Consider the following 25,188-nt stretch of genomic DNA (forward strand, 5'->3'; position numbering starts at 1 on the left):
AAATAGAATATTTGGTCCCCACGCTCTCCCTGCTTCACCTGTGGCGTGGCAGATTTTGAAAGTGCCGTATAGCAGAATCTGTCCGCTGGCTTCTGCCCCCAGGAAGACTGGAGAACATTATTTTCCTAGCTTCTAGGCAAAGAAGTTTTGCTCAGCATGAAGGGCAGACGAGGACAAAATGATTTGTAGCAGTAAGTGGAGAACACAGTTTTTCCTGGTGCCAAACCCCCTTTTCCCCACAGTACTTCTCACCCACTGACACAGAAGGTATCAGCTGATGCAGAAGACATGTGAGGCAACGCTGGTTGCCCAAAGCAAGGGACAGGAGAAGGCTCCCTGCTTCCAGAAGATGAGGAATATTTCAAATTCTGCCTCTCCTTTGCCTGCAGACATGGGTAATTCAGATTCTCTGTTAACAACGGTTATCATGCTTACTCATTGGATTTACCCATACTGACTGTTTGGGAGCTCCATGTGCCTGGCATACATCCAGCGCACACAGAAGGTTTCCAAAGCAAGGCTATCAAGTGCTACTGTGGGTTTCCAAACAGGGATTTTTCAGACACGGTGGAACACTTTCATGAAATAGCTAAGTCCAATGTCAGGTCTAGCCTTGCCAAGCCCCTGTGCCAAACACTAGAGGTACAGGAACTCCTATGAATTCTGGAAGATGCGTATGCCATAAAACGATTTTACATTCTCATCTAAGAGCCAAGCTACTTTTCCTTAATTTTGCAATATCTGCCTCTTGAGCAAAACGGTAGCTTAAGAAAGCTATCAAGATTTCCTTGGAAAGCTAAAAGCAAATGAAAAAAATATGAAGGACTAAGTGGAAAGAGACAAGAAACTGTAACTCAGGTATTCCTATCAGCAGCTGATATAACAGTATATGAAGTCTTTTGAGTCATTACAACTATAACAAGAAACTTTTCTTACGTCTGAGGTACATAACCATTCTCAAACTCACCAGACTGAAAGAATCCCTTAGAAATTATTCTTTAGACACGGACAAAGATAGGAAACATGTGAATACTTCCCCTCTTAGACACCTCAATTCTACCTTTTGTTAGGTACAAAAATCAAATTCATCAGTTATTCACTCAAAAGTGCCTGAAATGCTGGGTGCATTTGATATGCAGGGTGTATCATGCTGATGGAAGCTCACAAGCTATAGGCACACAGCCAGGCATACGTCCGCACCAGCAGTTAAGCATATGCTGCAGTAACAGCGGGTATCTCTCAATTGCCACCAGCAGAACGTTCTGCCTCTCCTCAACTTGTCCGCATGGCTCCCATTTTACCAATCAGCACTAATCTGGTGTATCAGTAAAAGCTCAGTTTTCAGGAAAATCCATAAAAGCATCCACTTAAAATAACAAATGTATTGGAAAACGTGCCTCAGATTTCTATCTTAGCACTCACTCAGGGCAGCAGGAGGGCAAAGCAGCAGAGTGGTGAGAATGGAGACAGCAGAAGCGTCAGCCCTGAAGCTCACGCTCCAAACCAGGGAGCTCTGATGCGCTGCTGTTGGGGTGAGCCGCCCCTTCCAGTGCAGAACAACTAACCCAGTTCCCTTGTGTCTACCAGCCCAAAAGCTTCAATTGCAATCTCATCAGATTTAGGGATTTCAGGGATTAGGTAAAGAGACTTCCAAGAAAAACTCCAGGTTTAGGAAGCACCTTTTTAGCCCTGCCGGGCTCAGTACCAACAGAAGCTCCCCAAAACAGGTTTTGCAGCTGAAGAGAGATCTTAACTATTTGAAAACAAAATCTTGACTTCCTACCTATGCCATTATGTATGCTGGTTGACTCCTCTTTTGTATCATCCTAGGGCAGGAGCACACTGCAACTGCTAGGGAAGTCACAAATGCTGGACAGAGGAAAACGGACACATCTTTCAATAGCAGGTTGTTCCAAGTATATCAGGTTCAACTGCCTCTCTCTAAGGCAGGGTCAATTACAGGCCGCAAAATGATTTGCCACAAGGTGCATGTTCACAGCCCTTCTTTGCAGACCTCAGCTTTGATTAAATAAAACTAGCTTTTGGGCAGCAGGGACAGCAGCTGGAACTACAGCCATGTGCCAGCTCTGCAAAGCCTCCGAGTCTGGTGCTCCGCCTGGTGGCTCCGATGGGAGCTAGGAAGGAAGGTGCTGTAATTTTCTCCAGAGTGGAACATGTTTACAGCACCCACCTGAAAGCTCACTTTAAAAATGTTTTACAGGTGTCGGTCAGGGCTCCCTGTGCCTCTAGAGTAGTACCACTGTTCTACTTTTGTATTTCCATAGGATGGACTGGAGCCATTCCACCCTTAGGTCCTTGGCAGGCCAGATTTAGCAAATTCAGCTGAAGCAGTTTAAGATATTATGTCCATCCACTCACCCCACAACCTGCCATGATAAACTCCTGTGCATGTCACAGCACTGACGACACAGAACCAGACGAGTGCTTGCAGCTCAAGGGCTGCACCTAGCACAAGCCCATCTTCAGGAGCAGCTGAACTTCAAACCCACCTCTGCCCAGAAGCACAGGCTCCTACCCCACAGCCATCATCTCCCAAAGGGAGGAGAGGACAGCTGTTGCATTTAGAACAGGCCAGGTTTGCACAGATCACCTCTCAAAGCTTGCAGAGCTGCAGTAAAAGCGGTTACTCTTTCTCCTTCCCATGGTCTTTTAGGAAACTCAATGTTTCTACCACATTCACTGGTGGAAATGCAAGGCGGCAGCAAGGTAAAAACCTCCTGCACTCTCAATACAACATAGCCCATCTGCCAGCCCCAGTGAAACACTGGATGCAGATGAGGTAGCATGGTCAAGCAAACCCCATCCTCCCTGCAGCTAAGAGTCATTTCTTGCAGATCACAGCTTTTTCCGATGCAGAATTGACGTTCTCACTCGCTAAACCTTGGTCTGTAGCAAGTAAGCATGCAGCAGCGTGCCTTGCCACTCAAAACAAACCCCTACTAAGGTATTGGAAAAACAACACATCTGAGGCACAGGTAGAAAGCAAAAGGTAAAAGAGGAAACTGCCTAGTCTGTTTTTAGGGACTGCAAAGGAGTCAAAGACACCAATGGCAGTTGATAGTTCAAATCCCTTCTGTTAATAATGTATATTCTGCATAGAGGGAGCTTAATATTCTGTTTCTACCCTACCAGTCCCTTTATCCCTACATCCCTGATTCTGCAGAAATACTATTCTGCCATTAATAGGATTTTATAGGGCCCAGAAATGCAGGAATGAAATACAGTATGTCAAATCACAGCATTATTGCAAGACCTTTTGCTTCAGATGTGGCTCCTGCCTTCCTCCATCCTCACAATAATTACGTGCCACATGCTGTGCATCACTTTTCCAAACCCTGTCAATTCACCCAAAAATCCTAACCAAAATGCTCAGCTGCTGCCCCTCCTCCTGCCTTGAACTCACAGGTGCTACTGGTATGGAGAGCAGCCCTAGGGAAAAGGGGCTGTGAATGAAACTACTGGGAAAAAACCACACTCCCCTTCTCCATGGAGACTCTCCTGCTTGCTTTGTTTCTAGGGCCTTCGAGGTTCAAGGCTTAGACAGAGCTTCCAGCCTGGGCTCCTCCACCTGACACACCAGAATAAATCCAAGCATTACAGTGCAAACAAGTCACCACTGTGAGGCAGGTGGTGTCTCCACCCTGTTGTTTTAATAGATGCTTCCAGCCACAGAAACCACAAACCCAAAGGAAGGGAAAGCCCAGCCAACTCACCTGCCACTAGCCAGTCAGAAAATTCACTGACCTGATGACATGCCAGATTCTGTGAAATATACTCTAAATGGGGTGTTGCAGACTGCAGCTGTATGGAGATGAAAGACATACGCAGAGAAAGGTCACCCCTCTCCTTGCTAACTCTGCCCTGGGATTTGGTATTATCTTCATGGCTGAGTTGTGACATAAGCTAAAGTGTACAGTAAAAAGGCAAAAGGAATGATTTTGAGAGAGATCCTTGAGACACCAATTCCAGCAGAGGAAACAACATTAAAAAAAACAACTCAAGAAGCAGCCAAAGCAAAGGGGAACCAATTTCTAAATGCATACATAGGTTTCAATGTCCTTTTACTGGAAAAGGCGTTGCTTTACTTGTAAATAAAGTATTTTCTAATACAGCACACAATTATTGCAGCAGCATGGTCAATGACACATGCAGGAGGTTGAAGGATTTTCCAGGGCTTAACTGAGCTTATCATGTTTCAGAGAGCCTAAGATGTCCACTCCTGCAGCAGGAAAGATCTGGACAAACACTTCAGCTCTCAGATACATACGGTGCGACACAAACCCACATATACTCACACCCACTAACCCAGTGCATTAAAAGAAAAGAGCAGAAGCTAAGAGAAGTACATTTACATGGCTGGCCTCGGTGTTCTGTGCCAGGCTAGGAGAGGCACGCTTTCATCCTGTTCAAGTGTTTCAGCTCTTCAAAGCAGAGTATAGTGCCCTTTTCAACAGAGAGCCATCTGACTGCATCTCACCAACACTCTTGTTGCTCTACTTAAAAATCACTGTGTTCTCACAGCCATCTGAAATGCAAAAGCACATTCCTCTGTAAATTGATTTTTTTTTCTTTTTCCAGGCAAAGGGCTCAGCAATTTATATAAAAAACTTCCTTACATAGAAAAAAAATCCCTAATTTTTAGAAAAAAATGCATGCATTTCTCTAACAATAGGACTATTGTAAAACACTTTTACCACCTCATCTAACATGGCTCACAGGAAAAAAACAGAGCAGCTGCTGTAAGTAAAAAACTTTCTTGCCCCAAGGAGGCTTAAACGTGGTCCCAGAGACTTGTATGATCATGCAAATGAATACCACAGATACGGTTTAAAACTGTGCCTTCAGCTGCCCTGTCCCTGTTTTCCTTCTTATGCTATATTTCAGCTGCCTGGGACACTGAAACTCCAAGACAACTGAAAAAATTAGCCACCCTGCTGGTTTGAAACCTCCTCTCTCTTCTGGCATGAAGACAAGAGGCCAAGGTGACGACTGTCTTGCAAAAGCTTCTAATGGCTCTAAAGACTGGGGCTGGTACAGCCAGGGAGGTCAACGCCATCGGTCAGCACGACTGGCCCAGGTCCCCCCCGAGCGAAGGGTCTCACTTCATCCAGACTCTCCCAAGGCACTCAGCAATGAAGAACTTCCAGAAGAATAAGGTGGCTTTCCAAGGAGCTCCTCTGAGAGCAAAGGGCAGCACAGGACACCGTGCAAAGGTAAATCTTCAATAAATGAAACACACATACTAGCTTTCCTGGCCTCTTGTAGATACATGACTATCTCCTGTATCAGAAAAAAAAAACAAACCAACAAAACAGAACCAACAGGACCATCAGAAGGCAGTGGTGCTTCTCTGTTCCGGGCAGTTTTTTAAATCTGCTTTGAATGTTTTCCAGGACACATACTCCAGCCCAAACCTAGGGAAGACAGGCTGCCTTACTGCCATTCTTAAACAGGAGACATGTACCAGGGGGAAATCACCAGAGGGAGAGTTTTCCCCCTTTCAAGGCAGTTGTGACCCTATAACCAATTTAATTAGCATATAACATATTATACAAAGCTTTATGATGTATAACAAAGCTATAGGTATGAACTGCAGGAAAAAATCTGGACAAATTTCTGGGGCAAACAAAGTATAAAATAGAAAGTAAAGCTAACATTAACTTGATTTTTTTTCTGAACTGGTATTTTTTTCTAAAGTGGTTATACTTGTCACCAAAACAAAAAATAGATTTATTTATTTTAATTACCTAGGCTTATGTAATTAATTCTAAGTGACCAGAAGTGCAAACATGCAGAAGCAATTCCGGGACTGGCAGCTGGACAGTCAAGGATCCCACCTGCTGCAGCATCAATGCAAAACTTACAGTTCTTTAAAAAGCCACCTCCAAAATTTGAGAATGTTTGTCCTATACTGTTGGAACGCTCCTGCAAAATGATAGGGATTGTGAAGAGATGTTTTTTGTGATATGCAAGTACAATTTTCTTTCCTCTCCTACAGGAAATTATTTTCTACACTAAAATACAAGCATGCAAAACAAAGTTGGGTTGGTTTTTTTTTTTGCTGTGGATCTCTGCCACTACACATCTCCATCTGCAACTTTTACGGGAAGGAGGTTACCAAGAATAATTACTTTTTTATTGTTTGTGCCTCTTTTAGAACAAGTTTGTCATTTGATAGGAAATCTGGCCACTCATAACACAATCACTGATCAGTCCCTTTGCAAAGGGACAGGCATTTCAGTAACTAGTTTCCCCATGGAGTCAGAAGAAGCCTGGGTTCAAGCTGTACCCCATTGTCTTTCAGAAAGTTGAATAAATGCAGGAAATTAATATTAAAAGTTGGTAAGACTGCATTAGTGTCACAAGAGATTTGGGGGGTTACAAGTCTTCTTACCAGCCAGCACAATGAGGACAACTACAAGAACACTTTGGAAACCCTCTGTGGTCATACTGATGCAGCTGGGGTAAGGACTCATGTAAGCATGCAGCAGCTGGTTTAAAATGGCTTTTCATATTTTTAATCTTGCTATCAGGCAGCACCTAACAACATAGGGCCACAGTTCCTTTGCCAATGCACTGCCAGCACTCTTCTTTTTTCCTGCTTCTGGGATCACCTGCAGGCAGGGAAAACTGAGGAGAGCGTTTTGTTTCTTTACTTACGTAGACTGAGTTATTGTGGGAACACCACTCACATTACTCCACTTATCTACTAGGGTAGTTCATGTAATTAATGGCAATTCATTCTTTCAGCCTGAATCTATCCATAGCAGCACCTGCACTGTTTACTCAATACCTGCATTTAACTTGGCACTTTCAACGTCAAGCTAGGGCAGATAATCACTAAGATGCTGAATGCTCAAGAAGAGAAAAAAGAAATGCTATGCCCACACAATCTGCATGTTAAGCCTCTCCTTTGGCTTTCCTCTGAAGCCATTTGAGCTGCAAATCCCTCTTTACCATTAAAATTTTTAGTACTCGTTTCTCTGTTGCTTTTGACCAAGATTTGGAGGAGGAGTTGATACGCAAAAAGGAAGGACTGCCATCCAGAAGGACCTCAGCTAGCTGGAGAAATGGGATGGGATCAAACTGCACCAGCTGGTACTGTCAGGGCAGTTACAAAGAGGATGACACCGCACCAGACATCTGAGATGCTCAGTGAAAAGGGAAACGATGACTGTCAAGCTGCAACCAGGTAAATTCTGCCTGGATGTAAAGGAAAAACTTCTCCCACGAGACTGGGGCTGCCCTGGGACAAGGACCAGAGAGGTGGTGACTTCTCCATCCTTATAAATTTTCAAAGCTTGATTGAAAAAGGCGCTAAGCAACCTCATCTAGCTTTAGCCCTGCCCTGAACAGAGGTTTGGACCAGAGACTTCCTGAGGTCCCTTTGTGCCTAAATTTTCCTGTAATGTTTAAATTCAGTGGTATGCATTGCAACAGTGTACTGCAGGAAGCCAGACCAACTGTTTTGCTGATGCTGTCTGGACTGGCACTCGCCACTCTGTTGCAAAATAAAAAGCAGAACCAATTCATGAATGCCATCAGTTTCTTAAGTTATCATAAATAAAAGCATATAGATTTAGAAATAGGTGCCCTTCCTTTGACTTGACATAACTTCAAAAGGTGACAAGACTACAAAAATTATAAAATTTTACTTACAATATTTTTATGTGCATCTTAGTTATTTTCCCATATTATAACTGCTTGAAGCCTATGTATATGAACAAGTCTCCAGTATTGTTGGTTATCCTAGGAAGCTGCCATCTATGTCAGGGACAGTCTAACAGACCACAGCACTCCCTTCTCAGCATTAGGATCTCTGCAAACAAGCATCCACAGACCCGGTGAGCCAAGACTGCAAAGGAACCCAGGTAGAAAGTGAAGGCAACCCAAATCACAGAATCATAGATTCATTCATGTTGGTAAAGACCTCTAAGATCCTCAAGTCCAACCGTAAAAAAAAAAAAAAAAAAAAGTGGAGAAGAAGAAATCTGGGTGGACATGGACAAGGAAACAAGCTATACAAAAATGTGCAGCACAGATCTACATGTGCAAGAACAGAGCAAGAAAGTACTTGTCAAGTCAGGAGAAAGCAATGCTACAAAGGTTCAAACTTAGAATGAGAGCCAGGCTGCAGGGTAAGCTCTTTAGATGGAGAGAAAAGGCCAGTTTTTAAATGAAGACCGAGGAAGCCTTATAAACTAGACTTTGGTGAAGACCCTCAAGAATCCTTGATTTGAAGGGGACATGTTTCCAAACATGACTTCCCATGAAAGGCACTCAAGTTTCTCAACAAACAGAAGGGTTTATATTCTGTGTGAAGTCAGTAGGGAAAGGCACCACACGCTCATGGGATCAGAAAGAACCACTTAAACACTTAGACATGAGGTGTTACCAGCCATCCCCAAAATTGCTGTCACCCTTGCACATCTGACGTAGAAGCAACAGGGAAAACAGCATCTTGGGGTGTTGTTGGGAGTGCAAAGAAAGTAAGCAAGCAGAACTCTAAACAGCAACACTAACTAGCAAGGGGAGCTGTCACAGAATGAAGCCATCATAGAAAGTGTACCAGGTAGCAAGCTAGCCAGGCAGGACAATGAGATAGGTTCTGTGTTCGTGTTTCAAATCTGAATGAGTCACCAAACAGAGAAGGATAGAGTCAGAAGAAGAATGCAATTCACACCACACTTTCCTTTATAGATTTATAATGTCAAGAAAGACTCATTTCTCCCAAGGGGAAAAAAAACCAAAACCCACAAACAAACATGTTCCTGCAGGAGGGTGGGAAGTTAAACTAACTTTATCATCTGCAAAAATGCACTTCTTATTACCATGTAGTCTGTATACGTTGCCTGCTTTTCCACCTACCTACAGAGGAACTCCAGCACTGGGCTGAAATCTAAGAGTTCAAAAGCATTTTCATTTAACAGGAAATGTTTGCCTTCCTCACTTTTTACATGTCTAGCTTTTCCAAAGAACTATTATACAGCAAGTAAAATTAGCCCATGGGAGTTGATAAGCCTTGGGATTGATTTCCAATTCTCAAACTTGGTTGAAATAACGCTGCCTCCAAACCACAAGTTAAAACCACACAAGACATGGTACCTGCTCCATCAGTGTCAGATGGGATCACTGAACACCCCCAGCACACAGGCAGGTGTCCCAAACGCTGCATGCACAGCCTCGGAGCACTCCCTGCTCTGCAGGCAGCCTGCCTGTTACTCAGCTCAATAACTCTTGGGAGGGGATGAAGCACCCACCTGAGGGATGAAATGAGAGAAGGCAAGACTAACCTAGGACTGAAGGTTACTGGATCAAAGATCTAACCAGTCCAGTATAGTGTCTCCAACATCAGTCGACAGCAGATACAGAGGGAGAGCCCAAGAAAACAGTCCTTATGTTGCAATTAACACCACAAACCCCCTCCCCCTATACTCCCAAGTCTCAAAAACTTGTGGCTTAGGGACCTCTTTATCCATACTTGGGACTTTTTAGTGTCATTCTCTCCATTGATTTGTCCAGTTACTCTTCGAACTCAGGCAAATTTCTACAGTCCACAGCCCTCGTTTTCACCACGAAATGAAACCTCATTTTCATCATCATTAGCCCCTGTGCAACATCATTAGCAAACTTCATCCTGATCGCTTTTGGGCAGAAGGGGACAGATCCTTCCAACTTCACTGCTTTTTCCCCCACCATGGACCTGACCACATATTTCAACTTTGTGCTTACATTCAGCAAATTGCTGATCTGTGCAAAGGCCACTATCGCATTAGAGCTGCAAAGTCCCTTCAAGAGCCCTTGGTGAGGAACTTTAATAAACACCACTGGAAAATCTAAGCAAGCCACACAAAAACCAATCGTGTCTCTGCATGATGGCTAAGTCCCTTGCAGAGCTCCTACAGCCTTGCAATGACCAGTTTCCTTCATATATCAAATATGTCTCTCCTTACGTCACATTTATCAGTGTATCCACTAGCACCATTATTTAGAACAAGTTTTTTGGTTGTTTGATTAAGAGATGTACCCACGACAACCCCACCCATGAAGAAAGTACCACAAAAAGCTGATCCTGTTTTACGAATAGGAAAACAGACCACAAAGGGTAAATTATTTGCCCAGATCAGGTATCAAAACCAGAACAATACATACACCCTAGCTCAGTTTCCCTATTTAACCATAACTTATATTATCTTCCACATCTTCCAGCAATTTTCTCAGGTGTTTAAAGCAACATAAAAGTATCAGTATTCAACAGAAGGACAAGCTTTGAAAAAGAACCAGAGCAAGCCTGTCCTAGCAGGATAACGATGGCCTGATGTTCATCTCTGCACTTTCAAATTCAAAGGAAAAAACCGTGAATGGAATTCCAGCTTTATTCCTCAGACAACTTTTTAAGCTACAAAATGATCCCCAGAAATCAGTTTTATCCCCAAGACTTCAATTAAAATATTGCCAAATCTTCTTTCTAGCGAGTTCTAACAAAACAAGTGAAAGAGAATGACTTTGTAGCAGGCTACATCAAATGCAATCTCAATAGCCCACGTAACCCTTACTCAAGAGATGCTCGGGGAAAAAAAGTATGCCAAGTTACAAAGCCAGCTTTTCTTCATTCCTCACCCTACCCATCACTCCAAGCAGCTGAGAAAGTACAGAAGGAGATACAAGAGATAATCAGAGCAGTGATGTCAGCTGTACCTGAATAACCTATTATGGGAGACCTCTTCTATCGATCTGCTAATAGCCTCTTCAAACAGACCTCACACTCCAGGAACAGGGGAGTGGTGGTAAGAGGGTCCCAGTCAGAAAGCAATACATTAGCTGGGCATGAGCTCACTTGTTTTTCAAGACGACGGAGCTACTTCTCAGGTCAGCATGCGTCTTGGCTTTTATTCCTCTCTCAATACAGCTTTGTCCTCTCTGACCAGGTTTTGAGGCCAGACCTTTCAAAAAGTGGGACTCTGCACCAATTCTCAGCAAATTCACAGCACTGCCGCTGTGAGACATGGTACAGCAACACAGCTCGGAAGACGGCTCCCTCCTTCCCCACTGAAACTTGCCTGAGCTGCACAGCTCAAGCTGTCAGCTCTGGGCGCTTCACTTCGCAGGCTTCTTTTAACATTTCCTCTTCCACTTCACATCATCAAAGTTCACATTACAGAGAAGAAACGCAGTTGTTCCCACGAGCTCTCTGCTTCTGCATCTATCCAAGACAGACACCTTCTGCAACACAGTCAAGTACTCTGCCCATTCTTGTTCCAAACAAACCAGGACGTACTGCTCCTGCCATTTCCATCAGTCTGATGAACTTATCAACAGCCTTATCTCTTCCCACTTCTTCCAGTGTTCCACAAAAAACAGAAGAGCAATTTTCTGTGAACATCAGAAACTTGGAAGCATTTAAAGGTCCAAAAGACACCATTAAGAAAGCTGGCACAGTTGTAGGAACCATGCCAGATACCTCTAAATCTCTGGCTCACTTTGTTTTCACCTAGAATTTATTCACAAAGCCGGCAGCCTGTTCCTGCATCTCCTGCCAATACCTGGCTACAGTCAAACATGCCTGCAATTTAGGGCCATAGGCTTAATTACACTGGTAAATTAAAGCATCCATGTTCCCTGGCTTCAGAAGAACAGAAAGCATCTGGGCAAAAGATACAGGCTACTGGCTGACACATACTTGTTTTCCAGGCAGTAAAACATCTACAGCTTTCCAGAACAACCACTCACGTCATGCATAGCTGTCATAACAGCTTCCTCAAGTATGTAATTTGTGGTGGGATAACAAGTGAAACGCTTCAGGCTTGTGCACTGGCACTTTCAAAACATACTCTAATGCTTTCTCTGCGGTGCACATGCTACCTTTGTGTATACAACCTACAAGCACCCGGTGGCCCTAGTCTGGGCTCTCCTCAGTGGCCTCCTACGCAAATGCCAATATTCCTCTCAGTTTCATTTAACTTGGAGATTCCAACTATTAACACAAGCTAGCCTGACAGCTTTAAAGTATAAAAGGCTTACTGACACCTCTAAAAACCCTTCAGAGTGATTTATTTTTGTTTAAACACAATCCTAAAGTGGTTTAATACATTTAAAAACTTAAAATGTTAGACTCCTTCCATCCATCATTAAAATGCCAACATACTTGGCATACCTAAAAATACAAAAGTAATCAAGAATTTACTCTTGGGTTTTTTGACAGTTATTTTACTGTCATTTCAGAATCATAAACTTAGCCACTCATTAACACTTTCCCAGTGGGCTTCATCTCACAAAGTCATGGCGTTCTAGAACCGAAACGCTTGAGAGGTTATAAAACCTTCGGTTTTTTTAATATTTCCAGGGACGAATATAGACAGAAACGCAACTCGCAAATGAGGATGCCTCCACTTTCTATAGGTGTGATTCTTAGTGAGGTTATGCCAACACTTGGCAACTGTGCTAGTAGAGGAGCTGGCTGATAACTGAGATCTCCCACCACGACCAGAAGCAAGTTAGCAGGAGCTGTGTCAGCCTGGCACCCAACTGTTCTGCAGAGCGATGGGACTCTGGGAAGGTGGGGGCACCCATCTTCTGCCTAAAGTCTATCCCCTGAGGGTCCTCGTTCCGTAGTTATCCAAGAAAACTATCCATCAATCCTCAATTTTGTCACATACTAAGCTCAGGAGACATCAGGGATCCATTTCAGAAACTTTCATGCCTCCAGATTGAAGAAGCAAGTGCCCCTTTGCCATAACCTTGTCTTTCAGCAAAGGTACTCTTCAGACTACAGTTGGATTTGTATCAGAATCAAACTAGGTATGTACACGCTACATTTCAAACACTCACCCTGGCACAAGTTTCAACAGCAAAGGATCAAACAGCAGCTTACCATGGCTGAGGTCTCCCCAGCTAGAAACCCACAATCATCCCAGTTCTGCTTTATGGGAAGAGATCTCATCTTTCTTCACGCACAGATTTTTTTTTTTAAAGGAGCTCACCATGCTGCACTAGAAACAGTTTTGGAAAGCAGACAGAAAACAGGAAAGGACTCAGTCCAAAGGTGGATTGAGAACTGGCTGAACGGCAGAGCTCAGAGGGCTGTGATCTGTGGCAGAGTCGAGCTGGAGGCCTGTAGCTCCTGGTGCTCCCCAGGGTCAGGACTGGTCCAGTCCTGTTCAACTTCTTCATCACTGACCTGGATGAAGGGCCTGAGCATGCCCTCAGCAAGCTGCTGATGGGACAGAACGGGGGGAGTGGCTAACACCACAGAAGGCTGCGCTGCTCTTCAGTGAGATCTGGGCAGGCTGGAGAGCTGAGCAGAGAGGAACTTCATGAAGTTCAACAAAGACAAGCATAAGGTCATGCCCCTGGGGAGGGACAGCCCCACGCACCAGTACCAGCTGGGGCTGACCTGCTGGGAGGCAGCTCTGCAGAGAAGGACCCGGGAGTGTGCTGGGGGACAGCAAGTTGCCTGTGGGCCAGCAGGGTGACCTCGTGGCCAAGGGGCCAACGGGATCCTGGGGTGCATGAGGAGGAGAGTGGCCAGCAGGCCGAGGGAGGGGATCCTCCCGCCCTGCTCTGCCCTGGGGAGGCTGCGTCTGGAGTGCTGGGTCCAGTGCTGGGCTCCTCAGTTCAGGAGAGATGGGGAACTGCTGGAGGGGGGCAGGGGAGGCTACAAAGATGATGAGGGGACAGGAGAATCTCCCTGATGAGGAAAGGCTGAGAGAGCTGGGGCTGTTCAGCCTGGGGAAGAGAAGGCTGAGAGGGGACCTCATCAATGCCTGCAAATATCTCAAGGGCCAGTGTCAGGAGGACGGGGCCAGGCTCTTTTCAGTGGCACCCAGCGACAGGACAAGGGGCAGCGGGCACAAACGGCAACACAAGAAGTTCCTTCTGAATATGAGGAAGAAGAACTTTACCTTGAGGGTGACGGAGCCCTGGCACAGGCTGCCCAGAGAGGCTGTGGGGTCTGCTTCTCTGGAGGCATTCAAACCTGCCTGGATGCAGCTCTGTGCAGCCCACTCTGGGAGAGCTGCTTCAGCAGGGGCTGGGCTGGGGGGGCTCCAGGGGTCCCTCCCAACCCTGACAGTGCTGTGAATTACAGATTTTTTTAACTCTGATCATGTTACCACCCTGCACACAACAGCCAGCTTCTGGTTATCACAAAGACCCACCTACAGAGAGCTTCTTGCTTGACCTCCCCTCCCCATAACCCTTGGCACACTCACCTCGCCTGAGTAACTGTATTTTCCTTTCAGGATCTGCCGATACAAGCGGGTGCGGTTGTCATCTTCAAAGGGCATAGTGCCACTCAGGAGAATGTACGAGATAACACCCAGCGCCCACATGTCCACAGAGTTTGTGTACGGCTTCCTGACCAGGATCTCTGGAGCAATGTACTCCGGGGTCCCACACGTGGTTTTCATCAGGCAGTCATCTCCCTTCTTTCGAGCACTTGCCAGTCCAAAGTCCGTAATCATGATTTTGGAATCTGTTCCTGGATGGTAGTACAGCAGATTCTCTGGTTTTAAGTCCCGGTGTGTGATACCCAGTGTATGCAAATACCTCACACCATCTAACACCATCTGCAGCACACGCGTAGCATCCCTCTCTGTGAAGGAACCTTTAGCAATGATGCGATCAAACAGTTCCCCTCCAGTTGCCAATTCCATCACCATGTACACACGGTCCTGGGTCTCAAACACCTCAATAAGCTGGATGATATTGGTGTGGCGAACCCGCCTTAGCACACTAAGCTCCGACTCACACACTTCCCTCCCCTCCCGATATTTGGTCTCTATCATCTTGATTGCATAGGGCTGCTTGGTAGCCTTGTGTTCCACCCGTACAACACGACTAAAACTCCCTCTCCCAATAAGAGCTTTGATGTCATACTTGGCTGTCACTCTGGGATCAAATTTGGCGCGGTACTTAGCCACTTTGTTCTTGCGGGGCTCAGGCTGGTCCACGTGGGCAGGCAGGTGGTTCCCAGAATACGGGTTAGCGTAATGTGGAGGTGAGGGAGAGCCAGCTTTGATGACAGTCCCACAGTCATCTTTGATGAAATGCTTGTATATGTCATTGTGGCCTGTGTAAGGTTCAATTTTTTTAACCAGGTCTAGCTGCACATCTTTGGGGGGCTCGGGAAGCACCTTGCTTGTCCCACAGCCCATCACTGAACGGTGTTAATTCCCTATCAAGGCATTTTCCCAGGGCAGCATCAGAAGCAACCACATCTGGGGCAATTCCCACATTTGAACCTTAGGAAAAGAATGAGAAGAAACAAACAGTAATCAAGGTAGTAAAGTTTCAAATGGGAAGGGAAAAAAAAAACCAAAAGAAAAGCGGTAAGAGCCATGCTACCACAAATTAAGAATCTGGGATTTTCACTGTACTTTTCCTACAGAGTACGCACGGTGCTTTGCTTTCATCACAAGCAAGTGAAGGTAGCACCATAAAAACACAGTCATGGGCAGAACAGATGTCTGTGGAAATCACACAGTATCTCTTTTTATTAAACATAGTTTGTTTACTGCTCTCAGCTGAGCACTGAATCAGAGTGGTTGAAGTCGGAAAAGACCTCTGAAGGTCTTCTTGTCCAGGCATAACTGCTTAATAAAAAAATCAAATTAAGGAAAGAGTTGAGCATTTTCCTTAATTTTGTTTAATCTGTTCAACTTCATAAGACAGCAGCCACTCCGAATCTTATTGTTTTGAAATTTCTCACTAGAAACTCTACAAAGTATCTCAGCAACTTATTCACTTAACAAATCCAAGATTTTCTTTATATCGAACTTGTACTGGTGTCTTAAACCTCTCGTTACTTGGCTCCTGGGGATCAGTGAAACTGCACAGGAGGCAGGGAATACAGAGACAGACACAGGCTAGTTTTAAGATGTGTAACTCACTGCATCCCATGCAAAAGGGCAGGCCTTACTGAACCAGAGCAGCTCTTAGTCAGCAAATCCTTCACCCTCCAAAGCCTAAGAAATCAAGGTGGGCTATGACATTTTTTAACATCCTGACTCAGTGTTGCTTTATTTTACATCTTCAGGTACCAAGTCTGGCTTTCTGTATGGAGCTGGGTGTAGGAAGCAGAAGAATTTCTACCAGCTGTTCCAGACCAGGAGGTCTTGTCTTGCTCACCACACTGTATTCCAACAGAACAAAATCAGCTGCATTTCAGCAAGTCTTTATCTGCTGATTAAAACAATATGACTAGCTAGGAGATGGAGAAACTGCCTGCATGCGCCCTGGCAGTTAGCTGGGCAGTTTTACATTTCTACTCCTTGGCTCAGAGGCCCTCAATATAGTTCCTGAACCTTCACAGAAGGCTACAGAAAAGCTGTTAGCCTTAAAACGTAATTGTATGCCTTACCATCACCAAGTGTATCTTTGCTCATTCACCAAGCAACTATTCAGCATGAACAGCAGAAAGGGAACCCCAGCTGGTCTTCCATCAGGAGAATTATGTGGAGAAATAAGAAACGTTTCAGAGAGACACCCAGAAGTTGTTTAGACTCTACATCTGAACTGGAAAGAAAACAAGGCTTTAGTTAAGATTCAATATTTAAATCCGACATCAAAGTAACTTCTTACGGAAGACCTCCTGGCAGTGCCATGAAGTCAAGCACACCAACCATGTACAAACATGCCTATACTAGGTTGCAAGCAAGCAGAAACAAAAACCAGCTTCGTAGAAAGCTTAACTGACTTTCAACAGGGGCTGTCCTGTAACTGGGCATTCATTCAGATGAAAGTACCATGACAAAAAAATCTACAGCAAGTCCTGAATAATGCCCCCCACAGACAGTTTCCCCCAGCATTATTGTACCTTACAATGTATTAACAGAGAAACGGAATGAGAGCATCCACAAAGGAGATCATTACAGAGTAATTCCATGCATAGAGAAGCACTTGTGTAAAATCTCACACCCATAGATAAAACCAATGAGAAGGATCAAATGTTGAGCTTTAAAACATTGTATATAAATCCACTAATAACATCAACTGACATCAGGCATCAACCACCAGTATGCCAGTGGCTCTTCCTCTTATGCCTAAGGGTCTCAGCGAAGCCTACAGAGGCCCAGAACTCCATGCCACAGCCAGCAACAAAATGCTTAACACCATGTCAGTGCAGGTGGAAATGCTCCTGTGTAATATTCCCCCAGAGTTTGTGAGAAGGAACTAATGCATTAGAGAAATGGGGCATTACAAGCCCCCTGAGCAGGAAATCACACACAGGGCAGGTGCCAATCTGTTTGAGGGAGGACAGCATGCCTGGGCTGCAGTTGTAAGTGATAGCAAGGAACATGAGTTTATGCTTCAGTGTCTACGCACTTCTCTCCTTGGACAACCTGCCCACTGCATCCTGGGGCTCAGCAGGGCAACACCTCAACTCCTGCTGATTCAGAAGGATCCTCCACCTCTCTGGAAATATCAGGGCCTGAACAGTTTAATACTTGGGGGCATCCCTGTGGATAAGGGCTGTCAGTCGCCTGACTGACCCACCCGAGGCCTAGCAGGCCTTCCACCGCCCATTAAATATCTCATGACTTGAGGCTACTTGATTTTGCTTTTCTGTGAGATGCCAGTAAGGCAATCTGAAGATGCCAGCTCCTAACTGCGTTAAGAAATGCTCACACATTGCAACCTCCACACCACACCTCCACCAATGCAGCATTGCTGAAAGCACCTTACCTTTGCTTTCACTAACAAATCCCAAACATGCCTCTTACTGCCTGACAAAGATTTGGTACTACCGGTCACCTGGCGGGCAGTGGAAGCCTTTGGTGGGTTTCCAAGGGTAAACCCGGGGCTGAGGCTGCTGCAGCACCGCAGACAGCTGTGCCGGAGCCGGTGGCCGGCCAGAACCCGTCAAACCAACCGGGATCTGCAGAACTCTTGATTGTTTCTCTTAACTCATCCCGAAGCAGGCCGTTCCGGCCCCGGGTGGGGACGCCGGGCCAGCGCCGGCAGCTCGTCCTGCGGCAGGCTCGCCCCCCGGCCCAGCCAGCACCGGCCCGGCCCGGCCCGCCCCGTCTGAGGACCGCTCTGGGAGGCGGCCAGGGCCCCCTCCCAGCCCACCCGCCCCCGCGGCCCAGCGGCAGGGCTGAGGCGCCGGGGCCCGCCGCGCCCGCCCCCCCAGGGCCGCACCGCGGCTGCGCCGCGGCGCCGAGCCGCCAGCGCCCCGGGAGCGAGCCGGGGGGAGCAGCGGCCGGGCCAGGTCGGGCCGGACCGGGGGGAGCGGAGCGGGCGGCCCCCCGAGGCAGTCGACCCCCTACTCACCTCGGCCCACAGCTCGGCGCCGCCTCCTGACGTCATCCGCCGGCGCCGCGGACGGACGAGGGGGCGGGGACACCGCGCGCGGCGATTGGCGGAGGCGGCGGTGGGCAGGGCCGCGGCGAGGCGGATGGGGCGCTGGTCGGCGGCCCCGCACAATACTGCCCCCTGCCGGGACCGCCGGGAACACCAGCCCCGGCCATCGCCCCCTTCCCCCGGACCGCCTCAGCGCCAGGGGTCTGGGACCCCCCTCAGCCCCACGGGCCCCTGGGAGCTCCACAGGCACCCCTCAGCCTCAGGGCCCAGGACCCCTTAGCCCCATGGGCCCTCCTCAGCCCCACATACCCCTGGGACCCCCCTCAGCGCCACAGGCCCCAGGACCCCCTCAACCCCACAGGCCCCCCGGAATCCCCTCATCCCCATGGGCCCCCGGGACCCCCCTCAGCCCTACACACCCCAGGATCCCCCCTCAGCCCCAGGGGCCCTGGATCCTCTCAGCTCTATAGGCCCAGGCACCCTCACAGGCCCTGGGATCCCCCCTCAGTCCCACAGGGTCCAGGATCCCCCTCAGCCCCACACACTCTGGGAGACCCTCTCACCCCACAGGGCCTGGGACCCCCCTCAGCCCCGTGGGCCCCAGGACCTCCCCAGCCCCAGGGGCTGAGCAGGAGGCCCCCCGACGGGCACGGTGTTCCGGCTCTCCACGTTCCTGCCTCTGAGGGGCAGCCACAGTGACCCGCTGCCCAAGGAGGGACAACTCCTCGCCGCCCTTTTGGAACCAAGCCCAGCCCAAATGGATCCCCAGCGGCGCCTGGGAGAGCTGCTCCCCGCTGGGCTTCGGGGCTCTGGAAGAACACTCCCTTTGCAAGAAAATTGCCCGGAAGCATCAGCCCTTTCCCTTGGCAGGGAAAACCTGGTCCCTGTGGGCTAGCTCTTGTGCACAACAGAATAACGAGGCACATTCCTTTCTGCTTTCTTTTCCCCAGCTACTAAGTGCCACAAAACCCACAAGGCTTGCTTGGTAACTGCTGGTGGACTTTCTTCCTCATACCCTTTCCCCAACCTTAAACCAAACACTCCACATTTCAGCCCTAGATGACCTGAGAGCAGCAGGATGAAGGATGACACCTTCTTGCAAAGACGCTGACGGCACTTCTTTCTCCAGGGAAGACAGAAACACGACACTGTCGGGCTTGTTTTCCAGCCTGGCTGTCACGTCATTCCCGAGACGGTTCAGGTGGAGAGGGGCTATTTTCACAGTCCTACCATGCTTTTAAAAATAGCTGGTTTTATTTTAACACTCCTGGGCTCTTCAACTGTTTAAAATGCTTAGTACGTCATAGCATAATGAAAGTTATAGCTGCTGATGCATGCTATCGTCATCAGCTTCTTTCCCGTGTAATTCTAGATAAGGTACAGAAACGTGTGACAGGTCTGAGAAGGGGCTGCTTGTACTGTGCTCAGCAGATCTGCTGAGTTGTATGAGGGAAATCAACCGGTTCTTGGCATCCCACACAGTAATGACACTGCTGGTACATTTTCATCCCTACAACCCCTACATTTTGTTTCTGGAGGTGCTTCCACAGCCACATGTCCCCTGCACTGTCCCTGGAAGGTGGCTTAGCCTGTGCCCGACATGTAAAATCTTGCACGTGGCCCTATTAAAGCTGATCCCGTTATTTTAGGCTGTTTCTCAAGGTCACCCCAGCTTGATACCACCAGCAAATTAAAAAGCTTGTGCCTCTCCTCGTCAGCCCAGCTGCTATGGATGGGCATACAGCCGTGGGCTGCCTCTCCTCGGCCACAGCTGCTGGGACAGGGCTAACTGCTCTGCGAGGATGAGTTTCCCTCAGGGTTTTGTGTCTTCCATTAGTTGCTTCCTCACAGCTTTGTTTCCTGCCTGGCTCATGAGAACACCAAATGAGGCAGTTACAGGTCCATCACCACTGCTAATTGTCAGTACAAAAATACCAAAGAGCCAACATGGATCGAACTCTTGAGGCAGAACCACAGACTTCTGAGAATTTCAATCAGAGCAGCTCTTTCTTGTATTATTTATACCATGGTAGTGCTCTGAGACCCACCAGAGCCAAGGGAACGTCACACCAGACATCTGCACAAAACCAACATATCCGCCCGGCAGACTGCCCAGGGACAAGGCCGGGAAGGACCCGTAGCTCACTGTGGAAGGTTGGGGGCAAGTGTGACACCTGGGACAGAGCTTGAGAGTGGGCAGGGACCTTGCAGAACTGTCCTCCCATCCACATGATCCACTGCCTGCTGGTTTGGGCACCTGTTTTGAGTTTGGGGCCAGTGTCAGTTGAACCCTGAAACCTGTTACTCGTTTCAGAGTCATCTCTCCAGTTACAGCAAGAAGTTTATGAGCCCAGTAAGTATCCTGCTGCTGGGGGCACCAGCTGTGGGCTGCGAAGCCCTAGGTGCTGGGCAGGCTCTGCAGCCCCTCGCCCCGCCAGGCACTGGGCTCCCACCTGCACTGCTCCAGCCAAGCCCTGCTGTTCTTTTCTCCCTCCTACAAGAAGGGACTGATACCAGGTGTTTGATGCACTCATACAGCAGTGTTGTTAGAGCACAGTCTAACAGCTTGTTTTGTAGCCAGACGGGTTGCCTTCTCGTTGTTTCTTGATTGACTTACACCTGGTTCTGCCTCCTCCCTTCCAGGATGCTGCTCTCCTGAGAGAGGAGCCGCATCCTGCTCCTCCTTGCTTGCCCCTTCAGAAATCCCCGCCAACTCCTACCCTCCAAGACCCACAGCCTGCCTCTGGTGCTGTGGGAAGGATCCAGCCCATAGTGTCAGGGATCTCCACAAAGGGGCAGCAGCAGGCATGGCCCCACAGCCTGGCTGCTCCCTCCTGGGAGCCACCATCCTTCTGGCAGGATGGATTCCCCTTAGGGTTTTGCATCTCCTGCCAGTGGCTTCCTCACAGCTTCTCCTGTGAAAGCTGCTAAAGGCAGGCTGGGACCCCTGGGGCAATGCTGCATATCTGGAGAGGTGGAGAATCCTCCCTCCTTGGAGATGCACAGCTCCCCCAGAAACAGCCCTGAGCAGCCTGCTCCAGCGCCAGGGCACACTGTGCTCGGAGCAGGAGCTCAGCCGATGGAACTCCAGAGCTCCCTTTGCACCCAACAGCCGCCTGCAGTGCTGCCATCTGAATCCAGAGCCTTACTGGGGCACAACGAGCTGCAGTTGCCTGCAGAGAGATGGAAACGACCAGCACCACCCCCAGTATGTCCCGGCACCCCAAAGCTGCCTGGGACATGGCTGCATGTCCAGGGCACAGGGCAATTCGGGGAGCCCCGGGCTCCCTGCTGTGCCAGGCCATAGCAAGCCAGAAGAGGAGGACGAGGTCCCTCATCTGCCATTGAATGGGCATGCGGTGAAGCGGGAAACCTGAATGTCCTCTGAGCCGCATCCCAGCCCCATGCAGCTATAAGGCCATCCCTCAGCAGCCATGCTGGGCCAGAGGTTGTCCCGGCAAGGCTAAGCAGAGGTTGGAGGAGGAGGATGTTCAATTAAAGCTGCTTAAAAAAGAAATCCAACTTTCCATATGCCTCTCTGGAGAAAAAAAGCCCCAAAGCTGGGTGCAGACGGGGTGCCAGGCCATGGGCTGAGCACGGCCCCAGTGGCAGAGGTGACTCCGGCTCAGCCGTTCCCACTGCATCTGATCCATGGAGATTGAGGTTGCCTTTTGGCATTCCTTATGGAAAGTTGGACATTTGGCTCTGCAGAAATCCCCACACGAGCTCGGAGAGCTGCCAGCCCTGTGACACAGTGTCCTCCAGCCTACACAAGGCTCCTGACTCTCCCTCTCCCCACAGCGTGCTGGGGTGCCAGCGATGCTGGAGGCAGCTCTGCCCAGCAAGGCTGGTGCCTGGGCACGTTCCTCTGTGGGGACACCAGACTGGAATGGTGGCACTGGGGACTGTAGGAGAGCACAGAGCCATCCCACCACCACTGATGGCCCCGGCACAGCTCCAGCCCATCCTGCCGGAGAAACCCAAGTACATCCTCACAGATGAGGAGTCATTCCCCAGCCAGCAGCTTCACCAGGAGGAATTTCCCTAGGCAAAGGAATGGAGGATTCAACAACCACTGCATGGTGGAGGCAGCAGGCTGCGTGACCGGGAGATTGGCCCTCGTGTCGCTGTGCCACGTGCACCATCTTGCTCACACAGCTGCCCAGAATAGTGTCACCATCTGCTTCCAGCTGCCTGGGGATGCAGAGGCCTCCCTGGCCTCTTCTGTGATTACAAAAAGTGAATTCAAACATCAACTCAACCTAACTTGGCCTTCCTTTATCCCCTTTTCTTTCTTTTATTTTTTTTTTTTTAATAATTCAGGTTTGTCTCTTAGAAAAGAGAGAGGGAGATAATGTCTGCAGAGCATTTAATCTTCTGCCCAAAGAATAGCAGAGAGCAAATTAGGATCTACTCCAATTAATTTGCCTTGATGGGCAAAATCTGGAGAGCAGCCATATCTGGGAATTAAGAACAAAAGCAGGGAGTGTAAAGTAGGTCACCGGAGTTTCATAACCAGCGTGATGGGTTTTCACAGCACGCTGGGTGCTCAACAGGCTCCCAGTGCTGGGGGCCACTGGTCCCCGTCCACCCCGTCCAGCGGCTGCAGGTGTCAGCCTGGGCAGATTCTGGCCAGCGTGCGGGGAGCCAGCTGTTTGTTTTGGGGGCAGTGACAAGGACATTGTCCCTTCCCACAGTAGAACATGGCTGCGGGACTGTCCCACACCCTTGCCACAAACCCTTGAGTGCAATGGGAGGGCAGACACCGGCTGCTTGTCCCGGTTTTGGAGCACCTGGAGAGCTCTCCTAGGGGTCAGTATGCCCGTCCTTGCCATCACACTGCCACTCTTGGCCTCGCAGGCACCTCCTTGAGGGACGATTAGGGTGAGACAGTGACAGTGGGTTTAGGGTGATGCTTTGCTATGGACCCTTGCACCGTGAGGGTCACCAAGCAGCAGTGACCCACCAGCCTGTCCTAGCCCAGCATCCCCAAATTCCAGCCCCAGCCCCCCAGAGCCATCGGTGCCCGCAGGATGTGTGGTGACATATTTTAGTGTCACATATGGTGATACCTTCCAGCTGCAGGACATGTGCGGTGGCATAGCCAAGGGTGTGGGCCATGTGTGGTGACATGTGCTGGCATCAGGACACATGGTGACATAGCCAAAGGTGTGGGACACATGCAGTGACATCTTTCAGGGCATGGGATGTGTGTGGCGTGTCTCTCTGAGTGCAGGATCAAACACTCTGAGGACTTGACGGGTGCCTGCGGGTCTTGCCAGGCATGCACACACTCCCGGCCTGATCGGAGCAGCATGGTTTGGTGCACGCCAGTGTCACCATTGTGGTGATGGCCTGGCAGAGCACCGTCTCAGTGGCCCTCCAGCTTGCTGGCCACCTCCCACCGCCCTGCTGCAGGACACCGGGGAGCAGCCAGCAGCAGGGAAGCAGGGATCCCATTGCTCCTGGCCCCACGGAGGTGCCATCAGAGCGACGGGTGCTGTGCGGTGCATGGCCAGCGCCCGGCCAGCGTTTATCCTCTTAGCCACCCTGCGGGGATCCGGCATTAATTCACCCTTAAACACAGGATTGTCAGGAACTGGAAAGAAAAGAATCAGCAGATTATCCCCCCGGCGCTGGCGTTAAACACGGGGAGCGGCAGCTGCTGGCCAAGGAGAGCAGGGACGGCGTTTTGCCCCATGTCCCGCAGGGCACCTGGCCCTGGGCTCGGTACCGACCCTCAGCAAAGGCTGCCGGCAGCTTGTCCTCGCTCCTCCCCGTGGGATGCTTTGTGTCCCTCTAGTCCTGGTTTTGACACCCCCCCAAGCCAGCTCCAGGCTGGTTAATGACATAAATAATATGAAATAAATATGGGGTCCCCCTGCAAAGCTGAGGGAGCGGCAGCCATCGCTCAGCCCCCCGGGATGCACCACAACACAACAGTCCAGAGGCAGCATTTCCTGGCCCCGGAGGCTGGCAGGGGACCGGCACAGCCGGGGTGACATCCCAGAGGTTTGGGGATCACACGTTTAAGTGACCGGACCTTGCAGGAAGAGGTTTTGCAATGAAACAAGCAATAATTTTCCCTGGCTCAACAAGAACAGCAACAATTTTCTTGCTCACCCACCAAAGGCTCTCGGTCACCACCCAGCGCACAAAGGCTTCCCTGGAGCAAAACCACAACTGTGCCGGGACCAGCCACGGCAGCGTTCCTGGGACGGCCTTGAAGTCACCCCGGAGATCAAAGAAACTGCAGCAACTCGCTACTCACGGCATGTAGCTGCTTTTCTCATCGCTCCTGCTCGCAGCTGAGCCTCGTGCCATCCATGGCATGGTGGCACTGGCACTGGCCGGAGGATTTTGGCAGTCAGGGTGCTGTTGCCTTTACAGAGCAGGACAGTTTCCCACGTGCCAGCCAGATCCACCCACTGCTGGGAGCCAGCCATTGGTCTGTGCAATAGATGGGGTGGCCCATTAGCAGTTTTAATATCCCCTTAGGTGGTGGGTCAGGGGAGAGGCTGCTCCCCAGAGGGTGGGGAGGCCACCTTGCCCACATGCAGGGGTACTGGTTTGCCACCATGGGTTTTAGTGTGCTAGGAAAAAAAAATCTGAAGTTTTCGCATGACAGCAACAGAGATGGGAATAACAGCGTCTTCTGCTGATAGTCACAAACTGAACCAAGTTAAGCTCCAGCACATCAACTTGGTTTAACTTCACCAAGTCCCCCTTGGACCTGGATGAGCGCTTCAGTTCCCTGTTTTTTTCACCTATATCATCTCAGCTACAAAAACACCTCTTTTCTCTGCAAACCCCCATCTCCTTCATGACCATTAGTAAGACTGAATACAGCAGGACCAAAATAAA

The 25,188-nt window shown here is 49.0% G+C and overlaps 1 protein-coding gene across 5 annotated transcripts in view; it reads right to left on the reverse strand.

Annotated features, from left to right (window-relative positions):
- The window catches only part of PSKH1 (protein serine kinase H1), a 38,402-nt gene extending 20,063 nt beyond the window's left edge, over positions 1 to 18,339 (reverse strand). For 2 of the 5 annotated variants that reach the window (XR_003553027.2, XM_027781733.2), the window contains exons 1-3: positions 17,707 to 18,046; positions 16,382 to 16,536; positions 14,232 to 15,263 (exon numbers count right to left, since the gene is read on the reverse strand). Coding sequence is in view for 4 of the 5 variants with exons in the window: in XM_027781733.2 (XP_027637534.1) it covers positions 14,232 to 15,176 (945 nt within the window). In the remaining variant the exon portion in view is untranslated. Of the gene's footprint in view, positions 1 to 12,892; positions 13,011 to 14,231; positions 15,264 to 16,381; positions 16,537 to 17,706; positions 18,053 to 18,294 lie in introns of those variants that run through there. The other 3 variants (XM_027781741.2, XM_055818784.1, XM_055818785.1) reach the window with 3 other exon arrangements.
- Between the last annotated feature and the right edge of the window lie 6,849 nt (positions 18,340 to 25,188).

This window comes from Falco peregrinus, chromosome 14, assembly GCF_023634155.1.
Source record: "Falco peregrinus isolate bFalPer1 chromosome 14, bFalPer1.pri, whole genome shotgun sequence".
Classification (NCBI taxonomy): Eukaryota; Metazoa; Chordata; class Aves; order Falconiformes; family Falconidae; genus Falco; species Falco peregrinus.